Source organism: Cyanistes caeruleus, chromosome 6 (genome assembly GCF_971803275.1).
Source record: "Cyanistes caeruleus chromosome 6, bCyaCae1.hap1.1, whole genome shotgun sequence".
NCBI lineage: Eukaryota > Metazoa > Chordata > Aves > Passeriformes > Paridae > Cyanistes > Cyanistes caeruleus.
The window spans coordinates 33,551,692-33,568,726 of NC_141706.1; the positions used below are offsets into that span (position 1 = coordinate 33,551,692).

Genomic DNA, 17,035 nt, shown 5'->3' on the forward strand with positions numbered 1-17,035 from the left:
TATTTGAAGCATAGGGAGTTTACACAAAGGAGAAGGATTTTCATCCCATTTATTTCCTCCTGATAAAATACATTCAGCCTTTTTTTCCTGTAAACAAGCACAGCAAATGGAAAGATACCAGGTTTTCAGTAGGATAGAAATTAATCATATATGGAGTTTCTTAGTGGTTAAATGAAATTGAAGAGCTCCCCTTCAAGATAGAAACAAGTCTGAAAGTTTGCTCATCATCTTCTTGACATCTCTGTCCTTCTTGTTAGCTCTTAGGGGGAGACACAAAGTGAGTGTGTTTTGTTTTTCAGAAGTTGATCTGCCTCTGAAAAAAGATGGGTTCACCTCAGAAAGTACAACTCTGGAAGCCTTGCTGCGTGGAGAGGGAATAGAGAAAAAAACAGACACTAAAGAGGAAGACACTATACAAGAAATCCAGGTAAAGGAGAGCCCCATGCCCTGACATCAGGGCTGGATTTTACAATTTGTCTCTATGTCTAGCAGTCTTTTGTCTTGTGGCAGAGCAGTATATCTGCTGATAAGTTGTGTCATTCTACTGCCAAAATGTTATCAAACCTTTGTGCTACACTATGATGCTAAAAATGATGTCAGTATCTCACACGCTTCTCTTGTCACAAGAATCTTTGTTGTTTGACTGTGTTCTGCACAGGTCCTGTGTTGGAATTTATTTTGTAGCACTATGAGATAAGTACATAAAAAACTGAGAAGCTGAGGTGGATCCCAACTATAAACTGAATTTTAATGGTTCACATTTAAAATGAGTTTCACGGATTTCAATTTGGATTCACAGCTGTTGTAGACTAAAACATGTCATTGTCTTTCCTAATTTTTTTATTAGTAGGTAGCCTTCTGGAGGTATACAAGAAAAACAAATAGCTTAAAATGTGATCTTAAATATCTCAGTTATTATTAGTGATGCAGTATGAGAAGTATTGCCTCTTCACATGCATTATGGTTTGAAAATTGTCAAGATTCCATTCCATCCTTCAACAATTAAAAGCCAATACACAATTGTAGGTCTGTTATAGAAGGAATTCAGCTAATATAAAGGGTTCTTGCATAAGCCCATGTAACTTTTAAAACATCTTAAATCACTAGGAAAGTGGACCTCTCCCACAGCAGCACATCTTTCATGATGCTAAAACACCATTGTGCCAGGAGTCTTTTTAGGGATTTTTAGTGAGAGTTATTAGCAATGTGTCAAACTTGGTAATTCTGAGAGAGATACAAAAAATTGCATCTATACCTAAAAGTAGTAAAATTTTGAGAGGTCAGTCCCATGGCAAATGAAACAGAAAAACATAGGCATCAAATCTGTCTTACCTGGAGTTCAGTCTTACTGCTCTATTTGTTAGAAATTTCACACAGGTGAGGGCAGCACAATTGGGTCTCCCATTCCCAGTTGCACAGGTAGATGAGCACCATCAAAGAGGAAGCATGCTCATGGATTGGGGAAAATCTTGGCAGGGAGCCCTGCTCTGTGTTTGCTTCTTCAGTAGTATATCTGGGTGTGTTAAGCTGAGAGCTCTCACTGAGGTCTGTTTTCACCTGCTTCCAAGGTCACAAGAAGTCATGGTACAGCATCCTTAGGAAATTGAGAAGTGCCTTGGAATGTTGCTGTGTGATCTGAGCTCCCAAATTATCCCCAGCAGCAGTCTGAGGAAAGAGACCTCAGAGATAGTGGAACTGACATAAATCCAGGCATTGCAGAGCAGGGAGGGGGGTGCAAAAAAATAGAACAGATTTTCAGCTAAACTGCTGTAGCTGTGACCTGTCACCTGGATGCCAGTTTCATCAGAGCAGATGCAAAAGGCATGTCTTGCTGCTTTATTTTATGCAAGCATAGCTTATCTGGATTCAGTCTGTAGAACAATGATTGCCAAAGCCTTCACTAGTATGCAGCTTTCAGTGTGTACTTTGGCACCTGGCAGCTAGACTGTACCAGATCAAAATCACAATCAGTGCCTTTATCGGTGTGACAAATAAGAGAATGCAAATCTCTCTTTTGTTCCTTTGCATACTTGTCTGTGCTGTGACTCCAAAGGGCCCAGCCTCAATGGAGGTGAGAGTGAGCAGGTGGGATAGACATAATTTTAATTCTCACCTCAGTCCCAGACACTTGCCACCATCCCAAATTCAAAGTATCTGTCAGGAGAAGATGCCTTGGTGCTCGGCTGCACCAAAGTACATAGGGCTGGGAAACTGATTTAGAAATACATTATAGGAAAAGAAAAGTTATTCTGCTGAAAGATATAAGGGTTCCCCCTGCTAAATAGATGCAGGCACTGGGAGCTGCTGTACAGTTGGTATGTAACAGGATTGACAATTCTACCCTATAGTAAATTAGTATTGAATGTGTGTCTCCATTGTTGGATGGAGAAGAGTTAGAGTAGCCTTCTGACCATGCAGCAGAAAGGTTATGCCCCTTCTATAAAGGCATTAAAAGAATTACTCTGGCAGTGTCACCAAATTCACTTGGTTACATATTATCTCTCTTTCCTAAATTGATGCTTCAATTTTAAAGGACGAAAGTGATTTCTCTTAACTCTTGTGTAGTATTGTTGTTGTAAATTAGCTTATTTCTGTCCCACATAAGATGTGGTTGCCCGTGTTTTGTTGGGGGTTTTTTGAGATACTTTAAGACTTAAGATATGGGACAATATAAAAATACAAACTCATATCAGTAAGTTTGCTTATTTTCTTACATACATTCTTACATTTCTTACAGTCTCCTCATGTACAACATTTTTCAAGCACTTCAGTCCTAAGATGGAGTCAATTAATGTGTGCAGTTGTATGAATTTGGAAGAAACATTTTATGCATGCAGAACTGGAACCTGCTTAACTTTTACACCCTTAGTATTTAGTACCTCCAATATTATGTAAAATTGTATTTCATGATGGTTGGAGCTCATTAATAGCTTCCTGATAATCAAAAATAGAAGACTAGATCCTTGCCATGTGCTACAACTTGTTAGTAATGCACTGACCAGTATTAGTCTTATAAATCTAGCTGATAAAAGAATAAACTTTTGTAACTGGTCTTCTAAATACAGACTTTTTGAAATGTGAAATTTCTGTTGTATTCTATCCCACAAATTCAGAATTTGGTGCTTGAGGTGTGTGGAAAGGAGAAAAATAAACTGATTTGCTCATGTTCCCCTTCTGCTGACTCTCAAATATCTTTTAAGTAGAAATTAGAGAGAAAGAATAAATACAGTAAAACTGAAAAACATTCCTATCGCTTTAATGTCACTATTTGAGTCTGCGTTGTGGCTGTAATTTAAATGAAAATTCGCATGGCAAGGGCAAGTTAGTGATTCTAGATTAGTCCCTTGCAAAATGGCACAGAGCCATAAATGGCAGGAGTGGCTGGGGCCAGTCTCTGTATTTCTAGCAGACATGCCAAGGGTTGAGGGAATTTCAATGGGACTTCTTCCCACATTAGTGTTGTGATGATTTGTCTGGCCTTTTTCCATGTGATGTCTGACTTGTGCATGTTTCCATGCAGGACAGCCAGCCTGTGTTTGGTTCTGTAGAGGTTACATTTCAAAAGATCAAGTTAAAAGATTTAAATTTCCTGGCCCAGGCATCTCACAGTTATGTGAGCTGTATGAATGAAGTATTATTCCTAATAAATAATTAGTTGAACAAATTATTGCTGTTGGTACCCTTAACCTCAATGAGACCTGTAATTCCTCAGCATTCTCATGCAACAAACTTCCAGCTTCCAGATTAGAGTTTTACCTGTGGTGCAAGCCCTGAAAAACATGATTTTCTAGATCCATTCTGGAATATATGGAGGAATTTTCTCCATTTTTGCTAAAGAAAGAAGATTGGGAACTACCAAGGAGAAAACCACTGGTTTTGTATTCCTAAAGTGTACTCTCAACATTAGAAAAAAACAAAACAATTTAAATTGCAACAAATGAAAATAAAAAACCCAGGCAAACAAATTCCCAGACAGGGCCTGCAGTTATGCATACTAATATTTGTGTTGTCTTGGAACATTGGTGCTCAGTGATGCCAGTATTTTCTCTTAGGAACCTTTTTACCATAGGTGACTGATAACAGTAGTATTTTTTTTAGTAGGAATTCCCTAGAGATCTCAAAGTGGAAAAGAGTTCAAATTTCACTTTGGTAGAGGGAAGCAAGGGTACTGGGATCTGATTTGGCTTTATATCAACGATAATAACCCACAGCCACTGTGGTAAAAACCAGTAGTTGCTTGTATGTGTCCTCCTTCTTCCTTCTAACCATTCCTATTTATTGTTCAATCACAGAGGGTTTTAGAAAATGATGAAAATGCAGATGAAGTGAATGAGGAAGAAGACTTGGAAGAAGATATTCCAAAACGAAAGAACAGGCCTAGAGGACGGGTAAGTGGAGAGTTTACTGGAATGGAAAGGAAGAAAGCAAACCTCTGCTTTCTAGTGTATATTTCTTGTGTGTATTATGTATGCAAAGTATTTTTCCTTGAATATATGATAGTGATAACACTAGAGGTAATTTTCAGTCATATGTAATAGATTTTAATATTTTTTCAGTTTTTTTTTTGTGAATTGCTGTGGGAAAAAAAAGGACTATTTTGAAAGTAAAAATTTGGGGGAAATTTATTTTAGTATTTTACTTACAATTGTAATGTAAGCTGTAATAACTATGATGACATCCTGCTATTACAATGCTCCATAAAAAAAATCTACTAATTACAGAAAAGCAGCAAATTCAGTCATGACAGCCAAAAAAGTATTAATAAAAGTAACTTGAACTGTGTTAATAAATTTTGCAGCTTTCTCCAGGGTAGCATTTTGTGGCTGACGCTGGCTCTCTTGAGCCCATGGCAAATCTTCCATTTGCTTAAAAAGGGCAATATTTTATCCTTAGGGGACTCTGTGTCCCTTCTCTTACCTAAGATGTCTTCACAATTCATCAGGGTACCAGTTAAGTAATGAGGCCAACATTTTAAACTTGGAATCAACATTTTCAATTGTGGGCCCATGACCTAGGCATCTAAATAAACGTGAACACAAGTCTCAGAAGTTTTGAGCATTTTCATCTCTCTTTGGCTCCAGTGGATGCTGCAGGGGCACAGGAGCTCTAGAAGTACCTTTTGATGTGTTCATAGAAGTCAAGCAAGAAGGGCCACATTTTAGGCCCTATTCACAAATGAGCAGAATATAATAGCTTTTGAATAAGAGACATGAAACCACATTGAATACTTGCAATGTACTTATGCATCAGACCCTCTCTTTTGGTTTCTTCTTTGGTTGTTGTGTTGTTTCAGTTTTCTGCTCCTCTTTATTTTGGAGCTTAAGTCCTTTAATATAAGATCAAAGCACTTTAATAATTGGATAAGTATATATTTCACCTTCCTTATCCTCAAAATCACCTGAACCAGTTTCTTTCTTTCTTTCTTTCTTAGCCAAAGACCCCCACCTGGAAAAAAATTTTCCAGAAAAATGTAAGTTTCAGAAAATTTGTATGAACCAGTAACCAAAACCAGGAGATAGAATCAATACATGCACATAAGCTTGACTATAGCAATCAACTAATATTCCAGGCTAACAACTCTGTTCTAATAAGTTGCTTTCATGTAAACTGCACATGCTGGTCAGGGTGAGTGAAAGGGAATGAATATCTAAGAGAGATATAGTGCTCAGGAGAAGGAAATTTGGTGTATTCATATGTCCCAGACCTATGTAAAGTCCAGAAATTAGTGTTACATGCAAGATTTTGCTTCCTTGATCAGGAATATGTTACAGAAGTTTTTCTCTGTTACTGTAAGGAAAGGAGTTGGAGGGTACTAGATGTCCCATTCATTTTGAAGCATACATTTATGTTTTATTTTCTGCCCTAGAACTTGCCCCCTATTAAGTATAGGAGCAGCAGGGTTGCTTGCTTTTTTCTTGCAACTAACTCCTGATCCGCTAGTGCCCTGGCTTCTTTCAGTGCTAAAAAGAGAAATTTGAATAATGCCAAATACTTCAAGCAATTTTTAGTTTTATTTGATGGCATCAATAACCAAAGCAAAATGTGGTAGAAATTAATATTTCAAAATTAGGGCCAGGTTACCTAGCTGTTGAAAACTGGTAAGCCTGAATTGCATCTGGTCACAAGTGCTTTGTCAGTTTTCTAAAGGCAGCCCTTTTCTAGCCTGAACCATTATAGGGAATTGAGGCTAAGGATTTAAAATTAGGGGACATGAATCCTGGGCAGCTCTTTGTCTCTGGGAAGAACTTGGTTAGGGTATTTTTAGAGGGCAGAAGAGGAGAAGGACATGCATAAGAAACAGGATCCTGTGGAGCGTGACCTTTGGGGATTCAGAGGAGTGAGAAGGACTAACAGCATAAATGCAGGATTAATGCAACGGAATTACTGCTCTGGACTTTCCAAATTGCACATGCCCCTTCCTTTCCCTACAGCATGATTTTATTTTTAATCCTGGGCTCTCCATCTGTCCTTTTGGCTACTCTCTCTGGCTGCTTCAGGGCTGCTTCCAGGCTGCTGGGCCATGGGTCCAGGCCTCACATGTCAGGTCTTGTAGTCTTTGCTGCATGCTGTCAGGAGAATAAAGGCAGCCATGGATGACTGAATTCAACAGCCTGAAGCACAGACAGCAAGTGTGGGGCATTCAGTTTAGTGCCTCTGGGGCAGCTCCTTGGTTTCCTTTCCCCTCAAGGCTAGCCCTGAAATCAAGGGAGCATAGGAAGGACACTGAAGGCCAGAGAGGTAGATTTTCAGGAGATTTTTAGCGTCTTTGCTGGACAGGGGCAATGTGGTAGGGGCTGGGCAGGGTAGGTTGCAAGGAGATATGAGATGTACACAGCTGCACCTGTACAGATTGTCTGCTCATCAGCTGGATATCCCGTGGGACAAAGGCACCAAGCACATTTAGGAAACCAAGTCCCATTGAAAGTCATTGACTTGAAAAATCCCCCCCTCTGTGTTCATTGCATGGAAAAGTGTATCTGACACATGATCATGCCGTGAATGCTATGCCCCTGCATTTCTGTAGAGGACAGTTTGAAAGGAAACAGCTGGCTGTAAGATTAGCAAAATTCTGAGCAATAAACCTTAAATTAGTATCATATTCTGAAATGTACCTATGTAAAAATGCTACCTTCTAACTCAACAGGTGTGTTCCCAGTGTGTGAATAGAGTCAGAGCTACTGACTAGTGACAAATATAAGACTTAACATCTTGTTCATAGCTCTGAAAAGCCAATGTAGCTGGTAAGATAGGGAAATTAGATCCTAATCTGGGTACCAGCAGAAATATTTACAAGGGCCAATCACTTGTCTATGTGAAGACTCCCTGATGACTTGAGGGTTGTGGACGAGCTACCATGGACTGAAATTCAGTTTGCGGCACATTTAGCAGTAGTGAGGGAAGAAAAGAACTAGCCTGGGATTGATTTCATTGCCCAGAGGGGGTTTAAAGAGCTGGCAGCCAGAGAGAAAATAGTGCAGACTAGTAGGATGATTTTATGTGATATGGTCAGTAAAGAAGCTTCCACCAAACAATTGTTGCTGAGGCCATTTCTAGGGTGAAACCACTTTTCAGTTCACCCTTACAAATCTTGCTCATGTGTGCTGGACTGCACAGAGGTCTTTGCAGAAGGCAGATTTATCCTTGTCATACTTAATAGTATTTACCCCATCCAGATAGCTGCAAATCCATGGCTTTCCTTTGGGACTGTGTTAAGAGTTCGACCTGAGCAATCCCAGGGAAATAACATGTGAAGTTTTTATAAATCCCCATTTTGACAGACTTTGTCAGGCCAGTGTAAAACTGTTCCTTATTACTTCTCTTTAGATATCCAGTGGAACAAAATTCTAATAGTATTAGTTCTGTTCCAAGCTCGTAGAAGAGGGATGGAGATTCTATGGCCCCTTTATGGCTGGGTGCAAGTGGTCTCAGGATTTCTACACCTTCTTCAGCTTTACCTAACAAAGCTCTGTCCCTTCCTTATTTTCACATGCAAAGGCTTGCAGGATTTGACTCAGGTGGCCTTGTCTAGAGTGACAAATATGAACAGTTTAATAAGAGGAGCAGCAGAAGCAATTCTTCCATTTATTTCCTGGAATAGAGTAGCTAGCAGAATTAATAAAGGACTATTTAGTCATCCACCTGTGATCACTTCCTCAAACAAAGATCAAGTCTAAAACTATTGTCATTTACAGACTGTACATTAGTGAACATGAAAGAATTGAAGGCCTTGGCTCAGTTCCCAGTTCCACATCACAACTCCAGTATTGGACAGATATGAGCTGTTCCCTTGTTGACATCTCAGCTGAGAAGGGTCAGGACCAAGTAGTTTTAATGCTGAATTCCACTCTCACCCCTGGAGCTCAAGACAGAGCAGTCTGTGCTGGAGAAACAAAGTTTTTCAGTTTCTATATCTGCCAGTTTGGTTCATTTTAGGAACACAGAACTGCAGAGAGACCTTTCTGGGTAATTTCTGTTGTTGCAAGTAGCCACATTATCTAATCTTTTCCACTAACTGACCAAAACTGCTTTTTATAATTAGCCACGGTATCTTTGTCCCAGAAGGCCATTTCAAAACATTGCTTTTCAGCTAGAAAACAAAACATAACAACACAAACAATGGCCCTTTGAAAATACTGAAGGAAATAATTTGACCTCTCTTTTATTTGGGGCCTGTTTTCTGGCTGATTTAATGTTTGCAGATATCCTTCAACACCTGTTCATCTATTCATTCATTCATATTCAGTTCAGCAAGGTATTTGAACATCTTCAGAAATGAATGTGTGACGATACTCAACTGAATATGTGCTGGCAGTGACCGACTGCTATGGATGAACAGTTTGAGCTGTCTGTGGAGAGGTTCTCCATTGCATTACAAGGCCCATTAACATAGTGCACATCTTAGGAGATGAAGGGTCAAGACCACTTTGAGAAACCTGTATGGAAGCAGAGGATTTTAGTTTATACTGTACATCTTTCATAGGAGGGTGTGGGGCGCAAGGAGACCTGAGGGGTGACGGAATAATTCTAACATTCCTCTTGTCCTTGCAGGCTCGGGGATCTGGAGGTGGCAGGAGACGGAATGATGCTGCCTCCCAGGATGATCATGACAAGCCCTATGTTTGTGACAGTAAGTAGCAACTAGACAGCTTATTCTGCTTCCAGCCTGGTCCAACCAGCTTAGTGCACTCAGGGCTTCATATATTACAGCAAAATATTCTGCTGCTCTCTGACTTGCATGTTTGCCACCTGCTGCTGATGCTCTTGGTGTTTTTGCATGAAGGAAATAAAATTAAGTTCTCGGCAAGACTCCACTTTCCTTTGCCCTTTAATAAATCATCTCTTATATTTTCTTTCTCTTTCTCTTTTTCTGGCTTCTCTGCCTTTTGTCTTCTTTTCCCCCATGTAAGTTTCACCCTCTATTTCTTTCTCTGTTTCAGATAGTTACAAACAAAAGCATAACTCAAAAATCTCCGATAAAGGTACTTCACCCTTGTTGTGTCTCTTGATATATTTGGTGATTCTCTTCCCTTCAGTCCTTTTAAAATCTCACTGGGCTAAATTCTGAAGGTCTTATCCCTCACTAGAAAGTAGACTTGTGGCATCATCAAAAGCTGAGCTCTTTTAAGAAACAAATAACATCTCAAATGCTTTGTTTTGATACATATTCCCTTTGAATACAGCCCTGCTGTTTGTCATCTTGCAGTTGGACTGCACGTGAAGCAAGGCATTGCCTGAACAGAAAAATTATACTCGAGCCAAGCATCAACATTGAAGGAGGGTACCAGAGTCCTAGTATGAGTGAAGAGTCCAATATTTGTTACAAAATGGTTTGGGGTTTTTTTACAGTCTAGTCCTTGATGCCTTCCTTCTTCTTTTGATATTCTTTTTTGCTTCACTATGTCGTTTCTGTGAAGGGCACTTACCTTCCCTGATTATTTTTGAGGCATCCCATCTTAAGTCTTACTCTAGAATGTACATACAATTGTAATTTGCGCTACCAGGTACCTTCTAGCCTGTAAGACAATAACCTAAAAAATGCTAATTGAAGTAGGAGAATAGCAGATCTTCACTTCTGTGATCCAAAACAGGTGGTTTTGAGGACAACTAGACCTCCCTTTTCTATTATTTTCCTATCTTGCAATGTTGTAGACCTTAGAAGAATAACCCTTCCTATGTCAATCTATGGGGGTATTTTCTGCTGATTTTTAAAAACATGAGGAAATAAGGAGCATGCATGGTGAATAAGAACTATATTCCATGTGTCGAAATCATGTTCTTGTCTGGTGAGACCAGGTGACTGTACGTGCCCAGAAACGGAAAGACTTGCATATGAATGGGACACGACACGTGACAAAAAAATGGTCAAGAAGGAAGAGCCCTTTAAGTTATGAAGAGTCAGAAGACTTATGCTGCAGTTAAATAGCCATCCTAGTGCACTGGAAGAACTAAAATGTGTCTTCTAAGACTTCTATGAGTTCCCAAGATGTATCTTGCTGAAATCCACAGGTTTCTTTTACTGGTATATGCATATCATTCTTTATCTTTTTTCTGGAACATCCTTCTAAATCCAAGGACACTTGTCAGTGGTAGTCATTTTGAATGTAATGACTCCTTATTGTCTGATCTTGCACTGCTTTTAGATTTTACCAAGAACCCACAACATGCATAGTTGTGATTTGCACAGAATAGATTAAACATTGAACATATCAAAGCAGGCAGCAGAAATCCAGCCTGAAGTCAAGACTCTCATACATCGTTCTATTGATGGAATTTTGCCTTGTCTTACATTTTGGAGCATAAATTTCGTCTTTGGTTTGGAAATATAAACTGTCCTATTTCATTTGGCTGACGCTTTTCACTTTTAGGAAACTTACAGGTGAGTCATAAGGAGTTTTGGACTCCAGACTTTGCACAGTGACTTTTCCTTTTCCATTGTAGACACCTGATAAAAGGGTTATATGACAACAGAACTCTTTTACCTGAGTTTAGAGCAGAAGGGAAGAAGAACTGTCCCAGTTGTAATGTCATCATCCTGAAGTATATCCTGCCCTTATTAAATTTCTATACAAACATGACATACAATTAATTATGAGTAATTGGCTTATTATCCTGCTTGGGTGGATTTCTTGGGTTAATTTTTTTCTTTGAAATTATTTGATGAATATTTTTATAGATAAAACTCAATCTAATTTTGGTAGGTTAGAAATTGGTTTGCAGTACTCCTTGTGCAGATGTTTTGGGCAGATAGGTTTGTTTTACATAGAAAAGTACAGGTAAAACACTGTGTATGTATTTCCTGTTTAGGAAAGCATTATTCTTTCAACCACATTATTGGTATAAATAATTAGCTTAATGGGCCAACAGTTTGTTTTTCTGTAGTTTATTTAATTTGCCTCCAGGTTGCTTTTTCTGCAAGTATTCTGATATTTGAGTTTTGAAAATGACCATAGAGAAGAACGCATAAACACAGTTAAACCAAATTAATTTTCTTATAAAACTGCATGGGCACAAAAAATTATTTATAGTCAAAAACTACTTTGCTCTTTTATCATATTTACACATTCATATTTATGGGAAACAAGAATTTATCAATAGATTTCATCAGTTATAAAAAGGTTTTTTGGAAAAAAACCTAGGCTGTGTGTCAGTAAGATGATGCAAGAGTGATGCCCAGCTGGCACGGCCCCTTGTGTTGGGAAATAAAAATGCTATCTCTGAAAAGACCTGCTCTTTTCTGTAAGAGGCATTCAGACATACACCAGTATTAAGCTTGGTCCCAACATGAAAACTGACTGGAAATGTGTAATTTCTATGTGGTAAAGGTTTTCAAAGCTCAAAATATTTTGACCTCCTGCGTTTTTAGGAAGAGGTGGTTGGATGTCTGCTTTGTGGAATGAAATATTCTGAAATACTTAATCTGGTTTCATTGAGCACATACTGTAGTAGAAGTTCAGAATAAAATGTTTGACCGAAGCATCAATAAAATTACTAGGATAATCATGAAATGCATTGTTTCATCACATCACCAAGTAGAAAACTAGGTGGTCAGATTTTCAACCAGTTGCACTGGATAGTGCTGTGTCTTGAGCTCCCTTGGAATAGCTTCAATAACAACAGTGGCAGAGAAGCCTGGTGGGAGATAGGAGACTGCAAATGGTAATGTAGCCAAACGGCCCAGCAGCTGTATGAGAGCAGTCCCAAATGCGCCTTGAGCAACTGGCTAGGAGAAGCAGCAGGTGCCTAAAAGAAGAGTGGAAAGTAGGGCTTGAAAAGCAAGGCAAAGCCAAGCCTCTGATGTCAAGCAAGTATGAGGTAAACTACTTCATGATAAACAGAACATGTGATTTTTAAAGGAGGTACAGAGTGAATGAATGAATGAATGAATGAATGAATGAATACCTACGTGTTTCATGAAAACTGATGTTATGTCACTGTCAAATATTGAACTGGGGAACCATTATTTCTACTGAGCAGTCTTCTTAAATAGCCTTCTACTATTTTAATAGTGTTTATTATATATCACTTACTATTTTTTAAAAAGAACAACCCTCTCTGAAGTTTTATCTAGAAACTTGTATTCTTAAAAGTTGAAATCAGTTGTAGTGCTTGAGTTCCATGACTCCAAAGTCTACTTCCTTTATCCAGAGAAGTCAGTCTTTGCTGAATCTCTCCAAGTTACTAACTTTCCTGCTGCCCCTCCTCACTTATATGCTTTCATCAAGTTCCCATGGAGACATGGGACTATGTACATAATTCCACCTTTTTTTTCTGTTTTACTCTACCTATGGAAGATTTCCCTTGCCCACCTCTCAAACCCTTTTACCCATATGTCCTCATCTCCTTTTAGTTTTATTCCCATATAAACTATTTTAGCATAGCAACTTATAGTTGTATCACATCCTTTTTTTGTAGAACTGTACATTTTTTTGTAGAACTGGGACTGAGCTGTACATTCAGATCCATTCCTTGTGCAAAATGAGCATTGACTGAAACTTTCCTAGAATCTCTGATGGATCAGTGACTAATGCAACATTTTATGTACCCAGAGACACTGACCTTGCAGTATTTTGTAGAAGCTGATTCTTTCATCAAGAACTTAATTCTAAGGTTTCTCTAGTTACTTAACCTACATTTTCTCTGCTGAAGTCCAAGACTAGCAGTCCTTGCACTGTTCCTAAGGGATAACAATGTCTTCTGTGTCTGTAAACAGTTACTGGGACTTCTTTCATCTGTATTTTCTTCAGGTCTTTTACTAAGCTTATTTCACTTGGAAAAACTCCAAAAGTACTTTAAAAGTACTAGTAGCCAGAACAAAGTTAAATGTGCTGTTCTGAGGACAGACGCATTTTTGAAGATGAGTGGTTGATAGACCTACATGTATGTACAATTACTTTTAGAAATTGGATTTATGCAACTTGCTCTGTTATGTATCCACAAGAGGCACAGGGATGGCTGACCTAACAGGTTATTTAGTAATCACCACCTAGTATTATCCTTTCTAGTGAATTCCTATGTAGATAAAGAGTAAGATCTAGAATAAGATGCTTGTTCAGATGAACTTGACAAACAACTCTCACACCATAGCTTCTATTCTTGGCATCCATTGACTACATTATTGGTAGAAAAGACAAGATTAGATAGGTAAGGACATTTAAATTTATGTATTTTTTTACAATACAGAATAACAGACATGGAATAGAACACATGGTAAGAGGGGAACAGAGCTGACTCTGGCAGTTGAACATTTTCTACTCATGTAGGATAGTTGTTTTCACCTTTGCTCTGGCTAGCAACCCATTTATTGAAATGTGCACAGCTGTATTGTTGAGCTGTGCATGTTTTGCACTGGGGGTCAAAGTAACTGTGATTTTAATACAGCAGGTAGATTCTGGGACTTGTCCTCTGGGGGCACTGAAACAAGGACTACTGACCTCCCTATTCTACCTGCAGAAAACTCCCTATGGAATGGGTTACTAAATATCTGCTCTCATACTACAGGTGTATAGTGTGAAGTACTGATCAAAGAGGGATGAATGTAATGTCCTTCTGTCAGTGGAGGTCAAAATTGCACTGTTAATGTTTGAGATCTCTAGATGTGCCAGAGTCTGTATGCAACTGTAACAGGGGAGACTGTATTACCAAATCAGTGCAAAACAAGGACAGGTTTGTTGGTTGGTTTTTTTGAGTGAATGGTAGGACAGGAAGCCAACTTTGAGGAATAACTTCCTGCCAAAAGTTAACTCAAAATTTAGTATTTGACACAGCACAGCGAGAAGAAAGAACAGGAGGCAACAGAGAAAAGCAAAGGAAGACAATGAGGAGGCCAAAATTCAGTGACCAAAAAAAAAAAATCAGCATGTATTCCTCCAGTTTCCTGTTTCCACTAAAAACATGGATTGTTTCCTTCTGTCTCATACTGGTGACAGATTGTGCAAAATGTATGTGGAGAGCTGGCTGGAACACAGCTCACAGGCTGCCAAGGACCAAATGTGTAACTATTTCAAAATGACAGCAACACAGCCATTAGATATTTGATGAGGAAGTCTTTTAAGTCATACATTTCAAATCCCTCTTTTAACAGGAAAGTATTTTAAATTAATTTTACTCTTTGAGAAGTAAATGCAGAGTGAGAATTTGCTTGTCCAAAGAATTGCAAGGTGCTACAGCCCAGAACTTAGAAGAGAGCTCTCTTTTATGAAACACTCAATGCTTGCAATTATACTGTTTACCTCCCCATAATGCAGTTGTGTAACATCTTCATATCAGTCTTCAATTTTGAAGGAAAGTAAGGTTCATCATAGGAGACTGTCTGGTGGCCTCATAAAAAAATCTCTCCCTCTTCCCCATTTGTGACATTTGGTCTGCGCTGCTGTATTACTGCTTACTTACCCAGCTTGTTCCTAAGGCAGCATTCACATCAGGTCACAGCAAAAATATATCCTTTGAATGCAGGAGGAATTGGAGTGGCTTACGTTCTACAAACTCCCACTGTTTTTATTGAGCTTGGCTACCTAATTAAAGATCAAGTCCACTTCCCAGTGCTGAGATTCAGGATGAAATCTACCACATGCAAGGATGATGAGCCTATCCAGCAAGGAAAATTGAAGATAAAAAGTCAAAGCTGCTGAAAGGAAGGCCACTGGACAAAATTTATGGAAGGCACACTCTCATTTGCTATGTGTGAGCTGCATAGTGTTAAAAAGTAATCAACAAGCATGCATTTCAGACTGGGAGAACCAGTTCTCACTATGCTTTTGTCAGCTCTAAGAATGAGAAAGATGTGGTGTAAGCACTGGTGGGGATGCTGGATACAAGTCCTGCTAATGAAAAAAGATCACTGTGTGGGCAACTCAGCCCCTCTGCGGTTCTCTTTTTTCAGAACTGAAATGAGAATAGTATTTCCCACTCAGGAATGTGGAGGAAGATTAATTAATGTTTGAAAAGCTAGTCTGCAGTGGGAAGAGTTATATAAGAACTAAGTGTTTATTAATGATCACCCTTTTATAGAAACTACTTCTTAGCACAGTGATATGGTAGATTAATAAAATGTGCTCTTACCTGGCAAATAAGAGATTAGGGTGAATTCAGGAAGATTCAATCTGTTGGAGAAACCATGAAGTTCTGACTTAGCTTTCATTCTAGCAAAGTCTCACGGAATGGTTCTTTTGCCTGACTAATATCATGACCCTTTTCTCCCTGCAAAAGTCTCTAAAATTTGTTTGAGGAACATGAAATCTCTCCAGTTTCAATTCATGGCATTGCTTCAGACTCTTTTCATGACACAAAGTGAATTTGAAGAATGGAAAAATCTAGACACCAAGAATAAAAACTGCTGGAAATGCAAATATTTGGTCCTACAAATGATCTGGTAGGACAACGTAAACCAAACTCATCTGCCACAGTTCTGATTATAAAGCCTTCCAAATCAAATTCTCACAAGGCATATCTGAGACTACTGTCATCCTTGAAGGCCACCTGGAAGTCCTCACAATGGAAAGGACTCAGCTGCAGAATTACTACTACCTCAGCTTATATTGATACTTGCTTTTTCCTGATGAGCTGATACTGTTTTGCTGAAGGAGGACAAGTCTGGAAACCCATCTGACTTCCTGTGTCATTCTTAACTCCATAGCTAAAATCCCTGCAGGATCCTGTAAGGAATGGAGTAAACACCATAGTTTTGGGACTTGCTGCAGGGAATGCAAATTTCCTTTTGTGCATTGATCACCTGATAGTGTTCTGGAAATAATTTGACAGAAGTCTTTGAGCAGTATTGGTAATTCATAGCAATAGAATTATTTTTTTAACGTTCTTCTTCAAAAGCATAAAAGTAAGTGGGATAGAGTAGGATACTTCACGAGCCAATCCAGTTTATCTAGCAGATGGTCAATCTGCTAGAAATGTAAATCTCTTTCTCCATTCTAAGAAATGCTGCAACATTTATGTAATTAGAGGAGGCTACCATTCTGGAACAATTTAAGCAGTGGGCTCTCTTTGGGTTGATGTTTACTTAAGTGTTATGCTTTTCCACTATTCAAAACATGGGGAAAATCACACAGAACTGCAGATATCTTGTTGTTTTGACTTCTGTTCAGCATCTGTTCCACTGCTTGTCCTTTGCCCTGCAGGACCACAGAGAAGGACAAGTAGTTTCCCTCTCCAGAATGCACTGGAAGAAAACAAGGATGGCACTAGAAGAAGGGAGACTGATGTTTTGTGGAGAGTATGCATCTAACAGCAGTCTAGCTCTTCAAAATGTCTGGCAATGGAGTTAGGTTTACATAGGAAAAATGAAGGCAAATGCTTCAAAGAATGGTTGTGCATATCTATATGAGTGTTTTATTTCTCTCAATATTCCCCCTTCCCTCCTGCAGGAGGTCTCATTTCTAAATCAAGGCCATGCAAAGACTTAAAAAATCTGTGACTGAGGACAAGACATACTGCACTTCAAAGAAACTTCTGTCTTGTTATGATGACTCTGTGATCATCACTTTGCACAATGAAGAAAACTGGGATAAAAGTATCTAATATTCCA

The 17,035-nt window shown here is 38.8% G+C and overlaps 1 protein-coding gene across 10 annotated transcripts in view; it reads left to right on the top strand.

Moving 5' to 3' along the window:
- DPF3 (double PHD fingers 3) overlaps positions 1 to 17,035 on the top strand; it is a 161,732-nt gene that overhangs the window by 95,412 nt on the left and 49,285 nt on the right. For 4 of the 10 annotated variants that reach the window (XR_015287672.1, XR_015287669.1, XM_086891932.1 and 1 more), the window contains exons 4-8: positions 300 to 427; positions 4,293 to 4,388; positions 5,432 to 5,470; positions 9,049 to 9,127; positions 9,438 to 9,479. Coding sequence is in view for 6 of the 10 variants with exons in the window: in XM_086891932.1 (XP_086748058.1) it covers positions 300 to 427; positions 4,293 to 4,388; positions 5,432 to 5,470; positions 9,049 to 9,127; positions 9,438 to 9,479 (384 nt within the window). In the remaining 4 variants the exon portion in view is untranslated. The remainder of the gene's footprint in view (positions 1 to 299; positions 428 to 4,292; positions 4,389 to 5,431; positions 5,471 to 9,048; positions 9,128 to 9,437; positions 9,480 to 17,035) is intronic. The other 6 variants (XR_015287670.1, XM_086891934.1, XM_086891937.1 and 3 more) reach the window with 3 other exon arrangements.